General features: G+C 38.4%; 2 protein-coding genes across 2 annotated transcripts in view; one reads left to right on the forward strand and one right to left on the reverse strand.

Moving 5' to 3' along the window:
• Positions 1-790: 790 nt before the first annotated feature.
• KIAA2026 (KIAA2026 ortholog) overlaps positions 791-19,872 on the reverse strand; it is a 92,353-nt gene continuing 73,271 nt past the window's right edge. The window contains exon 11 of the mRNA XM_041486085.1: positions 791-982. The gene's annotated coding sequence lies outside the window, so the exon portion shown is untranslated. The remainder of the gene's footprint in view (positions 983-19,872) is intronic.
• LOC121363621 (monocarboxylate transporter 13-like) lies at positions 9,746-17,719 on the forward strand. Its single transcript, XM_041486084.1, has 4 exons — positions 9,746-9,947; positions 13,581-13,724; positions 14,825-15,631; positions 17,493-17,719. The coding sequence occupies exons 1-4, from the start codon at positions 9,746-9,748 to the stop codon at positions 17,717-17,719; spliced, it is 1,380 nt and encodes a 459-aa protein (XP_041342018.1).

Raw genomic sequence — 19,872 nt, forward strand, 5'->3', positions numbered from 1 at the left:
ACCAATTAAGATAATTGGATCTGATTTCCAATCAAATTATTCAGCATAAATTCAGTTTGACTTTATGTCAAGAAGGCTGGTGTTTAACCTAGTATCTTGCCATCCAAGCTGGTTCATTTTGTCAGCTCACAAAAGAGGAAAATCCCATGTTCACTGAGCATTAATTGTACTTGTAAACCTTGTTTTAAGCAGGAAAAGTAAAAAGACAATTCCTTATCGATAAGGTATATGGGTTGGATTTGTTTTCTAGTTTAGTGGCAAAAATAAGTTAAGTCACAGCAGGTTAGCATTCTTGCTTAACAGAAAAGTACAGATATTAATGTTTTATACGCTAAGGCCACCATCAGCTCCCTAGGGCGAGAGAACTAGAAGGTTCTTCTATCTTCAGAAGAACATTCAGTTTTGACTAAAAATAGACAGTGATGAAATAATAGGTAAGTTGTTCCCATTGTCACCTTTCCTATTCAAATGTGACTTACTTGTGGTATTGATTTCTTAGTTTCCGTTTTCTATCCATCAAATCTTATTACATCATTGACCAATAAATTGAAAATCCCTTTGTTGCAAGATGTCTAGTCTACTGTAGGTATTAATACATCCTGATCAAGACCCCTCTTACATTCATCTTCAACTTTAAGTTTTAGAAACTGGTGATTTTCCAGCCCTTTCATCCTCCTGTTAACCATTCTGATGATTTCAAGTTTTCTAGTAACCTACCTGCATTGCTAAACCAAAAGAAATAGCATTACAGCACCTACATCAGTGACACATACAAAAGTAAGGTCATTGCTACTCTGCAGGGAGGCAGATATTTTTATTTGCTTTAACATCAGCATGTTGCCACAGCTTTGAAGTGACAGTTCTGTCCAGTTGTCTTGCGAATCTGGTTCTGTCACTGCAGCATGTTCCAGCCATCCACTCATTGTCCCACAGCTTCTCTGACAGACCAGTCTTCAATGAAATTTGGACTCAGCAGGAAACTCTGTGAGGAAGAAGAATCAGATTTTACATTCTGAGTTTCCAGGGCCTGTTATGTCAGCCTTTCCTTAGTGACAGATGTGGGCTTGGAAAAATCTTGCTTCCCTGCACATAAGGTTGTGTTGAATCACTGAACCTTGGTGCTGCAATGGAGCTAGATCTTTACTCCTCCCTCAGGCACAGATCTTTCATCTCTTCAACCACATATCCAGCAGTTACCTCACTCCTTTAGCCACAGTGTTGTAACTAGAAGCTCATATTAAATCAATTTTCTGCCCTGTCTTCAAGGTGGATTTTTTGGGCACTACTACCAACAGTCCAGTTGCCATCCCTTAATTGTGGCCTGGTTCTTATTCTGTGTACTGCAAATGTTTGCCTTTCAAATTTTGTAAGCATTCAGTATTGTTCTGAGTCAGCACACATTCTTCTTCATTATCTGTTGCCATCCCAGTCTTAAAACTGAAACTAGGAAGAATATTTTCAAGAATATTGAAAGTGCAAGAATCCATCCTGATAGAAATACAGGGTAGCCTTGTGTAGTCTTGTATTCAGTTCAATACAAGCTGTTGTCCATTCTGAAAAGTCTTCTATACAGGCACACTTCATGCTGTCAAGGAAACTGGCACTTCTTGGACTTTATTTCCTCACTTTATCATAACTCCACAATATAGCACCTAGCCATGGATAGCACAGTGTGTCACAGGCTAGTTTAAGAAAATAGCACAGGAAGTCTAATGAGCTTATATCCCTTAATGTCCATGCTCTCAGCTGAATCCTTCTAAAAATCTTTCCCAGACATCAACCAGGAACATTTAGGGCTAATTTAGCCAACCATATCCATCTCTCTCCTAAGGTACGAAGACAGAAAATGCCTTATTGACACTCCAGACATACCCAAGAACTGGGCATTTTCACCTTCATGCTATAATTAAAGCAGAATGATTAAACCCCGGTCACTCTTTTCAGAACAGGAAGTGGAAGAAGCCATCCACAGATGCTAGATTGATAGGGCACAGAGAGACTTGTTTGCATCAGCACTGTACTTAACCATTTTGATTTGGTAAGCTTAAGCAGTGCATTTCTCTCTTCCCTGTTTAGCAGTACTCATTTCCTGTGTCCCCTTCTTCTTCTGACCCTATAATTTTGAAGCTATAATGACAACCAAGAATTACACAGAGAAAATGAACTGCTTATTGCTTGTTGAAAAACAAAACAAACAACCTTTATTCAGATAAATATACCCTCCAGTTGCAGCCAAGTCAGACTCTATGTCACCTTCTTACCTGTAGATGCTCTGCCCCCCATTCCATGCAGGCTAAGCATATATAGGGAGGCCAGGGATTGATGTTATGAAGGGAGTCCAGGGATTGATGTTTCCCTGGAGAAGGGAGCAATCAGCATACCTTACTGTAATTTTAGGACAAAAGGCTTTTTCTTCATTTGCTCTAAGCCTGTAAAGCTTCAGTCAATCTTAAACTAATAAGAATTTGTTAAACTAGTAATCAGATAACCAGAACCAGTCCAAAACCAAGCCACTTATTCTTCTTTTATTTGTTAAATAGTTCACTTTTTACAGTCTGACAGCTTCTGACAAACCCTAATCACTCACTTGCTTATTTGGTGCCTCTTTCTGCTCTTTAGTCCGTCTGATATCTGCCAGCTATCACTGCCAGCTATCCTGTCTCCACAAAACACGCATCCTTTGTCATCCTAACTTTATGCAACTGAATCACCACCCTAGTTCTTCTTCTCTAATCACATCAAGATTAAATTATTTTTTTCTTTCAAGACATTAAGTGCCTCTGTACTCATCCACATATGTTACCCAGGTTCATTTATCATCCCATGTCAGCTATTTTGGCAGTGATGTCAGCCTGTTTATTTCTTACATAACAGTTTTCCAATCTTTTCATATGCTATCTCTCCTGCACACAGTCCTCAAAAAATTTACGATCAGACTACCTGTATTACATCAGTAATCATTTAACACCACAGATCAAACACAGTCATTTTGATTCAGTCATTTCAATCAATATTCTCTTAGCTAATGGATCATATGACCTGGGAGCGTTTTATCTTGGCTTACTATCTGTTTATCAATGCTGTCAGAAGGCTTTGGTCAGGAAAAAAAAAAAAGAGGATGTATGTGATAAGAGCAGGTAGTTCCAAGTAGAAGGACAAGCATGGTCACCACAAAAGACTGATGAATGCAGGAGGCATGGTTTTAATAAGCTCTCTGCCTTTCCATCTGAGCACAGCTGACTATGAGGAGACTTTGCCAAAATTGTGTGTATTTATGCCGGGCTGGCTATCTACATTTGTGCAGTTTATTTAAATAAAAATTTCATTTCAGAGACTTGTTTCCCACATTTTATATACACTGCGATAACAATAGACAATAGGTAGGTATGTTGTGTCTTCTTCAAAGACAGCCCTGTTCCCATTGAGAAATCAATGAAGAAATTCTCTGGTGATGAAAGGAGTGAAGTAATTTTGAACTCAGTGGAGCTGAAATTATTTACAGCAGCAGAGAACACAATGACTACTTTCAGTTTTGAGAATACTGAGAAAAAGGCGTTTTACAAATACATGTATCGAGCCTCTGTTTCAACCATTGCCGATTTCATTCTATGAGCCTAGTAATAAAAGCCAAGACACACTAAATCCTGAATGGTTAAATATTTGTTTATGACTTGACTGGACAGCATTTAAGCATAATCTTTTCATAATCATGAATAACTGTTATTGACGTACAGATGTTCCAGGGAGATTCTCATTTCACTCTACACCAAATATTTAATGGAACAGTCTACCTGTGATTGTATTTTGTGCTTACTCAAGCACTTAAAGTGGAAGCTAACCCTTGGAATTAGTGAAAGCTGAACTGACAAACTAGATCTGAGGAGAAGTGACTCTTCTTGCCATCTGGAATAAACTTTTTTTCCTCCAGTGTATGAATGGAAACATGAAAGTTATCGTACGAGTTTTCTAAGATGCTTAAATGTTGAACAAGAAATAATGTAAGCAGTTTAATAGAAGTGCAGTGTACATTTTTTTCTTACTTTTAAAGTAGAAATAAGATTAATAAGTTAAATTTTATTTGTAAATTTAACATGTGGAGAAAACCAATAGATGATTAAGGAGAAGTACTGTACACAGGTATAGCATAAAATTTCTGTATGTCTGTTCACACAGAAAATTGTGAAAATATTTTAGCCTGATCAGATTAGCAGAATCTACTATGGTATTAATGCATAATAGTAGTTCTGGATAACCCAAACTAAATGGTATGAGTAAAGACTAAATGTATTTCGTAGGAAAGACTGTAGAAAATGAACAATCAGTGTAGTCCTGCAAGACCATTCTGATTTTAAGGCAGAGTCATGATAAGCCATGACAATATTCCTTTGCACATAATCCCCAGTAATATCAGTGAATATAATATTAAAAATAATCTGATGGACTGACCAGTGAAATATTCCAGTCTTCATTATTTTGTATATAGACTTGAATTCCCATGACTGTAATACAATATTCAAGGGCCACCTATTCCAAGCATCCCAACAATGAGGAAGTCAGGCAGATACAGCAGGAGGCTCACTGGGTGAGCCATGGGTTCTGAGGGAATGGGCAGAGGAAGTGGCTGAGCCACAGTGTCACATTTGAGAAGTAAGTCGTGGCAGTGAAGCTGGTGGAGCTGTCAGTGACTGGCAAAGGGGAAGCATAACTGCTGTTTTTAGAGAAGCAGTAAAGAACACCAGTAGAAGTACAGGCCAATCAGTCACACCCCTGTGCCTGGCAACATCATGGGTCAGAATGTGGTGGGCTCATGGGACATGTGAATACACTGATTGTATACAACCACCATGTATACAACAATTTCTTCTCTGGACTGAGCAGTCTCACCTGTCAAGTTTCATTCCTGGCCACTTCTTTCTGCCTTCTGCATTGTAAAAGCACACAATTAATTTTGCCAAACTGGGAAACTGCCCCAGTGTAGTGACCCACAGCATCAGTTCACCAGTCTAGTTCACTGCATGAAAACCCACGTGGTAGCAAGAAGGTGAAGCAGGAGTGGCAACAACTTTTCTGTCAAGACTGCACACTAATTCCACTTCAAAAACTACCCCATAATTTTCCTTTGCCATGATTTTGTCTTCTCCAGCCATAAAACATAGCTCTAGAGAATTTTCCCAGCAAAAGAAAATCAGAATGTCACGTTACAAACATGCTGGCTTCGCATGCAAATATGCAAAAAATATGAAATGTATCTGTTTCTTAGTTATGCAGGTCAACTGCATATTTATACTTCCCTTAGCACACACAAACTACACAGATTACTAATCAAGTAATGAAGTAAGTACACAAACATGTAAATAAAAATACTACAAAATGCAACAGCCTACCAACAGCTACCCAACAGGTAGCTAGAGGAAGGCAACAGCCTACCCTGCCCCCCACCAACAATTACAGTAGCAGTATAGCCACCACAACTTTAGCGCAAGGTAAATTGGTAGGAAAGGGAATAAGTTCCAATAAACCAGCAGTGAGAGCTGGGAGAGAAAAGTTTTACAAGGACCAGCAGTATTTAACTGTGGGCTCTTAAATCACACAAGTAAAGGACTGCTCTGGTGTGGTGAAGGGTTCAAATATACATATATCATGCTCAGGAAAGCACATTAGAGCTTCCTGTAACTTCTGTAGTTGCTGCAGGCTATGTGATGCTCACTGTAGCCAACATCTGCCCAACAGCACAAGCATAGGGAAGCCACAAATGAATTTCAAATTTGAATAAACATTTGCAGTAAATGCCCCAGAACACAAGGGAGTTTGAAGTCAGCTGACACATCTGAACTTCCTGGTTGGTCCAATAGTTGAGTTCAGTAGAAAACATGGACAGCAGTCCAAGGCTAGTGTAACTATAGTGCAGATAATAAAATCTGCATTCCTCTTGTAAGTTTCCTCCACCCATTCCTGATTTTGTTTCTCTGATCTCTAGTGAGGACAGAACTTTGTTTTTCTGAGTATGGGTGGAGTCAAATGACTTTTGAGGAGGGGACGAGGGGATTCTTATAAAATCCAATGCTTACACATCCTGAAGGAGACAAATTGGTTTGTTCAGCTAGCCAGATGGTAGCTCAAGAGAAAGATGACCTGGTGGTTTGCAGCACAACTCAAGAACTTACACACAACTGGAAGGTGAAGGAAGAGCTTAATATCCCATACAAGCCTTGGCTATCTTAATAAGGTAATTTCTTCATGCTGCATTTGATTTTTGTTACTTCTAACTGGTTTCTCATAGCATTCAGCCCCTCTTTTCCATCCTAATAAGCTTTGTCAATAAACTGCTATAGATCATACTGATTAGACTGACTCCTAAAATTGTTGCGGATAATGCTGTGAAGTTAGAAAGGAAAATTTAATGAAGAGTTCCTCCTGAATTTGTGTCTGAGGAGCAGTAACTAGTACGACTCCATTTTAGTGGAAGCTCTAGTGACAGGTGAGCATCAGCAGAACCAGTCTGAGTGTTAGATTAAAATAATAAGGTATCTGAATGTGACAAACATAGCCTGTTCCTTCCTTGTGTACCAAGTCACATGTGTGGAGGAAGTTTCAGCAAAAACAACAATTGATTTCTTTGTTTTTTTCCATCTTTCTTCTAATGCTACCAATAAAACAAGACTATATTATTTAATCTGTTGTTATATTATTAAAGCTATATTTTGTATTTAGTTTTACATAGTTCCTGTTTCAACGTATCAGCCTTTGGTAAAAGTACTTTTGTGTCTATGTATATTAAGTATGTTTTTCTTCCTTTTCTCTCTAAGTCCAAATTCAAGGTAATAGTACAATATTTGTACTGGAAACCCAAACCAAAAACCCCCATTACAATTATCACATTTCTTTAAGTGTGGAAAAACTTAATACTTGCCCTTTTTGGTCTTCTTGGGGAACCTCTATCTGTAAAGTATCACTAGCTCACAAGGATCCCACTCAGCCTCCATTCAGAGAGAGTGAATACACTTATTTGGAGAGTGTTAAGTATGAGTTGCATGAAAACAAGAAATTTAGGATTCATATTAACAACAGTTTTTTCTTGACTCCACCACCATGTTGTTTTGCAATGTGTAGCAAATGTATTCAACTCATTTGCTCTTTTGAAAAAGTAAATTGGAACATGGAGCACAAGATAACCAAGTAGAACAAGTATCCGTCTTCACAAGTTTATGTGGCACCCTAAAATGGAAGCAATAAGATAAGCATTTTATAATTTATTTTTATTATTGTCTGATAAGCTTTTTGAATCATTGGCATGAATCAAAACAGAAATAGCTTGGAGAACTTGTAGAGCATGAATAGAGGAACAGCCCCAGTGCCTCAGAAAGTGTCTTTGTAGCTATCCAGGTGCAAAGATAAAAGTTGCACTCTTGCCTGCATGTTCTTGCTGGCAAAATTTGCCATGAGCATAATAACACTATTAACGGAGCTGTCTGCTTTTGCTGATGCACACACCAAGCACAGGCTTTCCTGATTTAAGTCCATGTCTCACAGGACATCTGTTCCAGCAGCCACAAGAAATTTTGGAGGTAGGAGTCAGTGGCATGCTAGACAGAATGTTTATGCTTCTAGGCGCAGCTTTACATTTTTGAGGGACGTTGTGTATGATGAGGCACAACTGGAGGAGCAGTTCCCTACAGGTCTTTCCTCCTTTTTATTTAGAAAGTTAGTTCCAGGGACAAAATGGGTAAGTGAAAATATTAATACCTTAGCGTTTACCATTACTCAAGAACTAAGAGCAAAAGGAGATCCTATGTAGGTTTTTTCAGCTTAGGGTGTTTGCAATTACATAATCTTATAATAAACTTTCTCTTGCAAGTGAAGGAGGAAGAAAGCAAAGAATGGTGTCAGAAACATGTTCCCTTATTGTAATATCTATGCTTTCTTTTACCCTGTTCAGGCATTCCAACAATTCCCTAAAGTATGCAGCTGCACTGCTTTCAAATCCATAGGGCTGCTGGAAAATAACTACCTCATTAATTAATAATGCAACTGAAATAGTAATTTCATTTTGGAATTACATGAAACACTGTGATCATTAAAAGGAACTGAAGGATGAATTCTGAGCTGTGACATAAAAGATGTGTTTGTCATAAGGAAACACGCTGTTCATTTAATTTTTGTAAGCAGTAAGGCTCAATTTATTCTCCTCCTGGGACAGAGTTTGCCTAATGAAAGTGAAGGGTGCTGGGTGGTGTCATGCAGATTTTATCATGCCTGTTTTAGTCTGGGTGTTGCCTGGTAAGCATCAGGATTTCTTCTATCTGTCTTGTGGCCCAAATTATAATCCCTTGCCCAGGCATGTCTATGCAGAATGCAGAAATATCAGTATCACTCTCCCTAGGCAGGCTCATTTAGCTTGAGTGTTGTGTCCTTTCTGTGTTCTTCCAAGCCTCAAACAAAATTATGACCATGCTACTTGAACTCAGCATTGTCAGAATGCTACAGCTGCAGCTTGATATAATTTCTGTATTTTCTTATAGTAAACTGAGTACTAATACAAGTATTAATGCTTCCAACTTTACAAAATGTATGACCTTGGAAAGTATTAGCTACATTTGACAACTAAGAAAACAGGCACAGCAAGATCTAACAACTTGCTTAAGATTATCCCAGAAACTGTGGGAATGAAAACCTGATTCATACAGACCTCAACACAAGGCAGTCCCTCCCTCTCTTGTGGCTGTTCTAAGATTTTTTAAGATGTGCAAATGTGTCCAGTGCCATGTCAGTCCAGACATGGGGCAGTAGAATGATTTGGTTTCTGATCCCTACAAGGCTTTCTTGGCTTCTTTTCCCCACTCTGCTGCAGTGATTCAGATCCTCCTGAGATCATGCACCTCAAGGGAGCAAATCACAGGACTAGTGACTGCTTCTTTGTACTGGATAATTTCAAGTGGTATGGATTCCCTCATGCAGCTCATTTTTCCCAGGTGCACACAGGGTAGATAATTTTAAGTATAGTGCATCTTCAGCTATCTCAAGTTTCCCATTCTCCTCCTGAGATAGGTCTTTTTTGGTCTTCTGTATCTTGTACAATATGCCTGCTTAGAATTTAGTGTCCATGAAGAAGCCAGAAGAATGTATGAATGTTTCTCTCCCTCTACCCAGATCCCATGTCCTCCATGCACTGCGTGATTGCTGTGTGTTTATCACCAAACTTTTAAGGGGAAATATGTTTTTCAGTTTTGTGCTTAATAAGATGTTCTTGCCTATGAATTTATCTTTGCAAGGATGGATGTGCACCATTTTGGCAAAAATGCTTGGTGTTGTAGGAATGATTAATATTTATAAATGCTAAAATGTTGAGGACCCTAAAATTCTTCTATCTTTGAAAATCTTCATGTCTGAATATTTTCCCGTTGTCGTCGCTCATTTGTTTACATCTGCATGCTTCTTTTGTTTTTTTAACTCTGTACTTGAATTTTTTAAAAATTTCTTTATTCAGTCTTCTGTCTCTTGAGGCCTCTGTTACCCAGTCAAACCTCTGTAATGAATGTTGTATTTTAACTTGATAATTACTTGTGTAAGCCATTCCTAGAATATTTTAATTAATTTCTTTAACAATGGGCCTTCTACCAATTTGCAGATCTGTTAAAAAACCTCATCACCATCACTACCACTCCAGAAAAAAAAAAAAAAAAAAAAAAAAAAAAAAACCAAAGAAAAAACAACCTAAAACCCAGAGAAGATCTAAGAATTAGCAAAGATGCAGGCCAAAGACAGCAATCCACCAGACGGTGGCTATGGATGGGTTGTGGTAGTGTCAGCCTTCATGGTGATGGGCCTCACTGTTGCTGTCCTCAAGACTTTTGGTCTGTTCTTTGTTGAAATCCAGCAGCACTTTGATGAACTTGCAAGCACCACTTCCTGGATCACATCAGTAACTATTGCCGTCTTTCATTTAGGAGGTAGGTGGTAGTAGTACTCCTCTAGCATTTTATTTTAATGTTAACTACCCAAGAAAGTTTGGAAATCTTCCTTATAAAAACCCAGTTCCAGAAACATGTAAGGTCTAGGCTTCCTTCTTCTGTCTCGACAAAAAATGCAAAAAAATTCAGAAAATTGGTATTTACTGTCTCATATATGGAATGGGTTAGTAACAAAACTCTATAGACACAGGAATCTCATTGCTTGAAAAAACAACATGTACCTAAACTCATGATTAAGTTCTGCTACTGGCTTTGAGTTAAACTCATTAGAGATAATTCTGATAGCCACAGAGCTTGTTGAATCAAGTTCTTAAACAGTTTGTGCAAGTTCACTGATCTCAGAGTGACTGTCACTTTTTCAAAGTACTTCAAAATAAAAGGATTGTGACTCCATCCATCAGGTAAGCCATCTGCTACCAAAATTATTCTCAGTCCTGTTATTTCCCACTTCTTTTTATCTTCACCAAGATCCCCTTTCTTTGCATGTATTACCAATTCTATGTCTCCTCCACCCCTCTTACTATGATTCCAAGTTATTGATCTACCAGAAGACTCACAGGGTTAAAAAGAAAAAAAAATCTATTCTCACAGAGAGAACTCAATAAAGACATGACCATACAAGCAGAGAGTAGGGGAAGATAGAGTGAACTGTCCCAGTCAAAGGCAGTGAGGTCAAATACCACATCACACCAAATTAAGGAGGGAAAAATGGGAAATACACTGCATTTGACTCAGCTTGGTTGTTTAGAGAGTTCTTAGTGCCCTGTAAACTGCATGATCCTTCACATGTTGTGAGCATTCCAAACATGTGCAGACTTGAACTGTACAGAATTTGAGAAGTCTGTTCTGCATATTCTCATAGAGATATATGGTTGCAATAGGTAAATATCCTTACATAATAAATGCTATCATAATTTTGTTTCTGTAGACACTTCTTTGCATAGACACTGTATAATTACATGCATCCTACTCAGTCCACACCTATCAGTATTATTGCTTGGAAATACAGTACTTCCAAACATCAAGAGCAATTGATCTTTCTTTGAAAAATGTATTCAGAAGGAAAAAAGAGTAACCCAAAGTCAAAGTAAAAAGATAAAATAAGTAATGAGTTGAAAAGATTTTATCAGTTCCGTAGACTGCTATCCTTGATGCCTGCTTTGCAGTGACAGATATAATTAACTGAAAAAAAAATTGAAAAACCTGCTTCACAGATCACAGAAATGAATAAATGGTAATCTATCAATTTGGTTAACAAAATAGGTGTATCACTGACATATTGTGATACTATTGTGTCATTCAAGCATTTGATCTTCACGAGAAGAAAAAGCCAGCATAGGGGGGAAAAACTTAACAGTCCTGTTTTAGTTAAGCTTTGTTTTGTTATAGTATATAGTTATATTGTGTAGGAATGCATGAAGGAATAGAGCATATGACACAACAATATCAAGTATAAACCAGAAAAAAAAAAAAATGCCTAGCCATGTGAGAGGCCAGCCTACTTCAAGGAAGGCAGCTATAATTTTCAGCAGAAATTGTTTTTCATCCTTTGAAATCCATTGAAAATAATCCTCTTTCACTGAATAAAGCTTGGTGGTCAAACATTCTAAACCCCCTCTGCATAATAGTTTATAAATGTTTCAGGTCAATACCTAATTGTCCTCATCTTCTTCTGCCTTTGCTTCATTTATAGGGCCACAAGACTTCCTGAGGAAGATCACCTGAGCCTCCAGTTCTTTGAGCATGTTTCCAGTCCTGGTTTAGTCTTTCTTAATGTCTATCTCTGGGAAACCTTAAGTGTCTCTTGGCTCAGTATGAAGGATGATCACTGAATTATTATTTTTTCCTATTTGGATCCTTTCAACAGCAGGTCTGTTTCTTGTGTCAAAGGAGAGCATGTGCTTCCACTCCCCAGGTCAGCACTTGCAACAGGCTGTTCAGCTTACCACAGCAAGGATTGTCCCCATCACCTTCACCAGCCTTCTCTCGGTACTGCTGTACACCTCCCAACACCTTTCTCTTTGTACTCTTGTTGTCATCCCTTTCCATTGCTTGTGCATTTTCTGTGTGTTGCCCTTGTCCTTTCAGACTCTGGAGTCAAGCTATTTTACCCATTTCCAGTTCTGTGGCTGGCTTCTTTCTTTCTCTTTCTACTCCATGTTTAATTCCTGCCTGTTTATTCTTCTTATTTGCTATTTAAGAATTGAGATTTGGTAATATTTCTGCTCCAGCTGCAGATCTTTTTCTTGTCTTCAGGAACATTCCTGGATGTTATCCTGTGTCTACTTTTCTTTTTTTCACCATATTTTATGATTCACCAACTGTATGTACTTTATCATGTGTCATCAATTACATCTTAAGATAATAACATAATTTCATTTTCATTTTTACATGCTTATAAAATGATCAGATTTTTGCTGTAAAAGCTGATGACACATTTGAGGTTCGTATAACTCCTGCCAGGTCTTTCTGCTGTCAGACAATGTACATGCTGCAGATTTTGCAACAACTAGTACTCTGTCACGTTTATTTCACTCATCCTAGCCACCACGTTCTCTTAATTCTCATTAGCACTGGTTAGTGTACAATAACCTGCCCCTACAAAGGACTATGAAACCTTCCTTGCTGGCTGCTCTCTCTTAATAATTGTCTTCCTACTTATTTCAATTGAGAAATGTGTTCCCCGTTAACTGAATTCCGTTTTATGCATGAACTGCAGGTCCAGGATATTTCAGAGATTGTAGGGAGCTGGTTCATGCCAGGTGGTACTTGGGAACCCCCTAGTGGTCATGGCCATTTAAAGAAATCCTACGGCCTTGACCTCGACTCTTGTGATGCTGATGGAAAAAAACAGGCAGACACTAAAACTATCCTTAATTGAGCAAAAATATCCTTGACATTTCAGGTGTTTCCAGACAGTGACGAGAGACCAAAGCAGCTGCTGCACCATTAGATCTGTACCACCTGCACCTTTGCCTTTGTGTAGAACAGCCTCTGCACTCTGTTGTGAGAAACTGTACCACTAAATAAAGATTTAAAAAATGAGCTGTCATTTTTACGAAAAAGATTTACCACAAAATAAACCCTAATTTTTGGTCCTTTATAAACTTTTAAAATTCCATTAAGGGTTGATTTTTTGCAAAATTCTAGAAAACAAAAGTTAGTTTTCTCCAGAAACTTTTCATGCCAGACATATCAATAACACATTCTCAGTAGTACAGTTTTTATAGATGAACCTATAGATTCTGTGGCTAAAGTTTCACTTTCTGCTAAAACAGTCCATGAGGTTCTGTCTTGTTGGTAGTTTTACATGAAAATCAGTAGAAGTGTCTTACTACAAGGAAGGCACTAAAATTATCTTTCCCTTTAAAAGAGTCTACATATGTTGCATATATTTTCAGATCTGTGCCTCAGGAACAGTAATTTCTGTATCAGCAAGGATACAATTTTTGAAATTTTGATTGACTTCCTACCCCATCCAGCAGAATTAAGGCTGTTTGTGTCAAGCATTATAACGGTAGTCCTCATCAAAATGTTTTATTTATTTGGCCATATTGATCAGATTAATGTTCCTAATGTATTTTTCTTTCTCCATTTTTATTGCTGATCCAGCCCCTGTTGCCAGTTCACTGTGTGTACAATATACCCATCGGACAGTTGTGATCACTGGAGGACTTCTGGCTTTTTCAGGAATGGCATTGGGATTTTTTGGACTCAACATGGTCTGGATGTATGCAACAACTGGCTTCCTACAGGGTATGAATTTATGGCTTTATGGCTTTCTTCCACAAGCAACTTATTTGAGGGTGCTAGTGGTAGGAGTTTTAAAATCTGTTATCTATTTTGACTTTATGAGCAGCCAGAAAAAGCAATGCTCTTTAAAAGTGATTTCCCTCCTGTTCCACTCTGGAAATAAGAATCTGTACAGGCAACCTGCAACTACAAAGAAGACAAATATTTAGATGCCAATGATTTACACTTGCAAATTATATGCAAGCAAAAAATTAAGTGTTTTATTTTTCATTCAGAGATAAGAGCTTTATGAGGGTTTAAAAAAACTTCATAAAGGGTACTGAAGTAAAAACAGCTTATGTTTTGAACAGAGTCACAGGCTTTCATTTTATTCCAATCCTTTCCTTTACTCCTTTACTCCAGGCAAAACCAGGCCAGAAAAAACAGCTAGCAGATTTTCCTGGAACGGGAAGCAAAGCTGGCAGGGAATAAAATAAACCATTCCAAATTCTGCACTGGGTGCCCGAGAAAATGTCTGGAATTTGAACCCTTTGGCAGTCCTGGGCTGCCAAAGAGTCAGGGAGCCATCAAAATAACCCTAAGTTAGAGCAGATTTTAAGTTTGCTCAAAGCAGTTGAACAAGACAATGAAGAACAAATAGAGGCAATATACCAGCTTCCTTGATGTCCCACCTCACTGTCTACCCTGAACACAGCTCAGCTTAACCTGCTGGTCTGACCTAGTACCAACCTTAACACAGTCAGCATGGACACTGGGATCTGCCTGGCTTCAACCCCTTGACCATGTGATTTCTCATGCTCTAGCAAAGCTGTGAAACCAACTTCTTTTTTTTTTTTTTTTTTTTTTTTTTTAAGTGAGAATGTAATAATGTATATACCATATGTTCTGCTTTTTCACCTGGATATATACAATGTACAATTGTAATGTCACAAATATACCCTTACACCTACTCCAGCTAAGCTCCTGCTTCTTCTAGGCAAAAATGTTTTCCTTCTAACACTTTTTAACTTTGCAAATGTAGAAGCACTGACTGCTTTAATTTCCACCTTCACCAAACACCTCAATAGTGTCTAACCAGTGCTATTTCTATTGGTGTTTTTCAGGTCTTGGCATTTCTTTTTCATGGACACCAGCCATTAGCATTGTTAGCCACTATTTCTCCAAGAAAAGGGCTTTGGCCAATGCTATTGCCAGTGCTGGAGAATGTGCCTTTGCATTCATGTTTGGGCCATTTTTCCAGTGGTTGATTAGTCAATATGGATGGAAAGGTGCCCTGTTGATCATAGGTGCCATCCAACTCAATGTTTGTGTCTGTGGAATACTGATGCGACCCCTGGCAAGCAGCTGCTTCCTTGAGGCCAGCCATTTTGAAACTGAAATACCACCTGGCAACGGTGCATCCAGGATAGACAAAGAAGATAAGTCTCCCATCACACACAAAACCTTCAACTGGATGCTTATGAGGCGACCAGAATTTGTACTTTATGCCATTTTTGGTATATTAGCTGCTATGAGTTTTTTTGTTCCTCCATTATTTTTAGTTCCACTTAGCTACAGCCTGGGAATAGATGAATCATGGACTGCATCCCTCCTATCCATTTTGGCTATGGTGGACTTTGGAGGCAGATTGCTGTGTGGCTGGTATGCCAACCTCCATGTTACCAAAACCATTCATTTGCTGGCAATGGCGATTACATTGATCAGTACTTCCCTGATGCTCTTGCCACTGGCTAACAATTACCTTTCCTTGGCAATATTCACTGGCTTCTATGGATTCTTCTTTGGTACAACAGTCGCCATTCACATTACAGTGCTAGCAGATGTTGTAGGCATGACAGAATTTGACAGTGCCCTCGGACTCTTCATGCTTATTCGAAGCACTGGAGGTTTTGTGGGGCCTCCTCTTGCAGGTAAGTTAAGACAACTCACTGCCAAATACAGTTTAAAAGAAGAAAGGGGAATGGTAATCCAAACTGAAAAGATTTGGATCTGCACTCAAATTTCCCCCTTTTTTAGTTCGGGGGTATCTGAACCAAGAAGTACATAAAAACAAATAGTCAGTTTAAATCCTCTCCAAAATACCTTGCTCCCTCTCGTCTGTGTGATTTTAGAGAAACCTTTACAAGAAAGGAGGGATGAAAGGCAGGGTTCACATGGTGGTCCTGCTTCCTGAATCCCACATAATGCCACTTGATGGCCTCCAACTATCTAGCTAAGAAAGTGTGCCTTTGGGACAAGCAGCAGACACACACTTTCAGAGAAGAAACTGAAATGTGAGACTACTGATATTGCACAAATGTTGGTATTGTTGGGAGGGTTTCTACAGAAGTTCAAATTGAACAGTCTGAAACATTAGGCTATGCAAACCTCAAGGAAATATTCAGAGAAATGCCTGCTGGTTTTAGACAGCATTTGAGCCAACTAGTATAATAAATAGGGAAGGCAGCACATAAGAACAGTGGGAAGAGAGAGCAGACAATGAGACAGCACATGGATTTATGGGCTGGCAACAAGATATAGTCATCTTGGAAAAATGCAAGACAAACTAACTGCAAGCTGTAGAGGCTTTAAAAAGTGATACGGCAAAAAAAAAAAAATTAAAAAAAAAAATTGAGTGTGAGTTGTACAGTGCAGATGTGAGTCCTCATAAGTCCTCATCCAAAGACCATTGTTCACGCACTACAAGTGACTTTTGTGGTAATGACATTGCTAATGGGCTGCAAATGAGTCAGACTGAATACTGGAACATTTTAATTCACTTTTGAAAATACAGGAACCAGGAAGATTTGTAGAGGGTTTGAAACACAACAGTATCAAAAATGTGTTGGAAAGATCTGAATAAAATACAGTATATAGTGGCTGGTCACTAGTACTGATTATCTGGGAATCAGTGTGGCCCCTTTTTGTATATTTAGTAAACTACAAAGAAGATATGGAAGAGCAGGGAACCCTAAGTGCCTCTCAAGCTCTCCTCTCCTCCTTTGAGTGTAAAATCTAAAAGATTTGAGTTCATGGTTCCTGTGCCTATATAGGGCTGATCTTAGTTTAGAATATGAACTAGGGAACACCCTAAACATGGACAAACTTTCCATAAGGTTGCTTGCAAGCAACCTTCATCAGCCCACGAAGGAATGTGCCATCATACCGACAGGGCAGCTGACACACTGCTGCAGTGCTACTACTGTACCATTGTACTGTAGAGATTTTTCAGTATAACACACAATGGCATCACATATTTTGGTTGGCTTCAATGTCCCTGAAAACCAAGGTCTTTTTGTTAAAATCTGTGACTCTTTGTAAAATTATGAACTGGAAACCCATAACATGTCAGACAAATTCTCCAATTTTGTCTCTAGCAGATGAATCTCCTTTCCTTCTTTAAACTCACTCATGCTGTAGTTATGGTCCAAATTACAGCAACTGCTATACCACAGAACATGGAGCTGCTCACATACACAGCTGCATGGTCTGTCTTTTTTTTCTGCCAGTACCTGCACTGTCTGCTACACTTTAGGTTAGAAAGTGCTTCAAACTGTGTAATATATTGTTTCACTAGCAATTCACATATGAAAAACAATGAGACATGAATTTTGTTTCAAACTGAAAAATGCTATACTGGGGTGATATTCCATGTGCTCATGGTGTAGAAATCTGCCAGACAAGTATGTAGCCAGCACACTGCCTTTGCAAGAGGATATATTCACACTGCTGAGCTAATTTACATTAGCCTGTTCTCCATCAATCACATTCCTGTCATTTGTTTCTCTCCAGGTCTGATTGTGGACATGGCTGGAGATTACAGAGCAGGCTTCTACATGGCAGGAGCCATACTTGTCCTATCAGCTGGATTTTTAATTATTTTAGATCAACTCCAACAGAGAAAAATAAGAGGAAGCAAGATTAGAACTAAACCAGAAAAGTCAACATTAACCTACCCTTCCCTCCGTATCCTGAAACATCAAACCAGAAGGTACAGAGAGCACAATGTAGTGGTGTGACTACATGAGACCTCTGACAGCATCTCAAGGACACTTGGAAGTGTTTTATTTTTGCCAAACTCGCTATTATTAGGATTTACAAAAGAACAGAAGTTTTGGGTTGGACTGTTTGAAACAAAGGAAGAAAGTAATTAATTTACATGCAAATTAGAGCAGTAACCATTACCATACTATTTTGGTATTGAAGTTGCATTTTGACTATGCAAGTCTTCAGTAGAGTCCCAGAGGGCTGTGCTAAATGAAATAGGCAAACCATGGTCTAAATTAAATTACCATGAAGCATGTGTGCAGCAGATAGAAACTCTATCCCCAACTGCAGACTGCAACTATCATTAAAAAAGAGGCATCAGCTCACAAATGCTTACTTGGGGAAGTCATACCCAGTATTTTCAGTAAACAAGTTGGATTTGAAAGCACAAGTAAATGAATACAGTTTTGAGCTGAAGGGTTTGCAGGTACTCTATAGAGCAGTGCTGGATTAAGATAAATAAATAAACAAACCTGAAAAAAGGTAAAAGTTATATGAGTAATAGAATACAGTAGAGAGAAATGCAGTCCTAGATATCAGAAGTAAAAAGCAAAATACACCCACAAAAAATGGAGAACGGTTGATGAGTAGTAGAGGAAGACCTAAGGCTATAGTGGACTTCAAACTGAGTAAGAATCCCAAATGCAACCCTGTATTAAAAATACCAAATGTCTTTCTGTGTTATGGTAATATAGAGGAGACAACAATGGTAATACAGAGGACATAACAATGCTTGCAAGGCTTTAACTGGAAGAAGTACATGAGTTGCAAAGAATTAAATGGAACATAAAGGAGAGAATTAAGAAATTAAGGAAAAAGTATAAGAAATAAAGTTTGCCTGGTTTAGAAGACAAAAATTTTTACAGGGCATGAGAACAGCCTTCAAATCCATAATAGTATGAGATGAAGAAAACATGATTAATTCCTTTTCTTGTTAAGACAACTGGTAATTCATGTCATTCACAGAAAGACAGTTATGTAACAGGGAAAAAGCTTCATTGTAGCCTGTTAAGATACAATGCAGGCTATGAATGCAGAACATGAAAACACAGAAGTATCAGAGAATAGGTAACACACAGTAAAGGATCTAAATACATGTGTTTCAGAGTAATAGGATAGGCTAGATGACTTCCTGAGGTCCCCTTCTGTCCCACACTCCAATTTTCCCGAGGCAAATACTTTGAGTAAATACTCTATTTATAAGAATAAAAAAGAGTCTTTATCCAAACCACTGTTTCTTTTGTAATTTTACTCTGTCGGGGGAAGACAGAATTTAAGGGAGAAAAGGCTGAATAACATTCAGAAAGAAACACTGAAAGGAAAAATATGTAGCACTTTAAAGCCTTCAAACTATTAGGAATATCATATCTGCCTTACTTAAAATCTTCAGGAATTTTCACCATTTAAACACTTCCTCTGTTCAGCTGAGTTTACTTAAATCATTCATCTGAAATAATTACTTCTTGTCTTATAAGAAGAAGCATTTAAAAATTTAATTTAACTTACAGGGAATCAGCTGAACCATTAATAAATCAACTACCTCTGGAGGCTTGATTGAAGAACACGTATTGGAAGAAGCACACCTGAGTATGCAAAGTCTTAGTAGTAAGACTGACAAAATCCTTTTCAAACTTAACAATTGAAAAATTTAGATTTTTCTAGGAGTATTATTCTTCAGTCTTCTGCAGTGTTCCACTACTTAAAATAACTCTTCATTTTATAAAATGGAAGTGGTATTGCTGGAAGTGGGAAGAATGGGGAAAAGTTTAATACATGCAGTTTCCACCTCTGGCATCCTGTTAAAGTTCTGTATTTTATTACAAGCCCTGTCACAAATTTATTTTGACATGGCAGCAAACAAGGCACTTAGTGGCACACTATGCTGGAAGAACAGGGAGCAAGGAGTAGGTCAATGAAGGTGATTGTTTCCCTCTGCTCCATGGTTGTGCATACATTTTGGAGCAGCAAAGCACAGGAAAGAAGTTGACAAAGATGACTGAGTTCAGCAGAGGATCACTGAGAGGCTGTGGAACCAGGGCTGGAGGCAGGGGGAGTAGCAGGTTTGGGGCACCAAACAGCATCTCTGGCATCAACAGGAGGAATAGAAGAGATACAGCAGTGCATG

The sequence above is a fragment of the Pyrgilauda ruficollis genome, unplaced genomic scaffold (assembly GCF_017590135.1).
Source record: "Pyrgilauda ruficollis isolate IOZ18807 unplaced genomic scaffold, ASM1759013v1 scaffold74, whole genome shotgun sequence".
Lineage (NCBI taxonomy): Eukaryota > Metazoa > Chordata > Aves > Passeriformes > Passeridae > Pyrgilauda > Pyrgilauda ruficollis.

Bases quoted from the DNA above. Each gene is read 5' to 3' on its own strand.
- LOC121363621 (XM_041486084.1), top strand. From the start codon at position 9,746: ATGCAGGCCAAAGACAGCAATCCACCAGACGGTGGCTATGGATGGGTT. The intron at 13,725-14,824 runs GTATGAATTTAT...GGTGTTTTTCAG, and splicing joins AACAACTGGCTTCCTACAGG to GTCTTGGCATTTCTTTTTCA. The intron at 15,632-17,492 runs GTAAGTTAAGAC...GTTTCTCTCCAG, and splicing joins TGTGGGGCCTCCTCTTGCAG to GTCTGATTGTGGACATGGCT.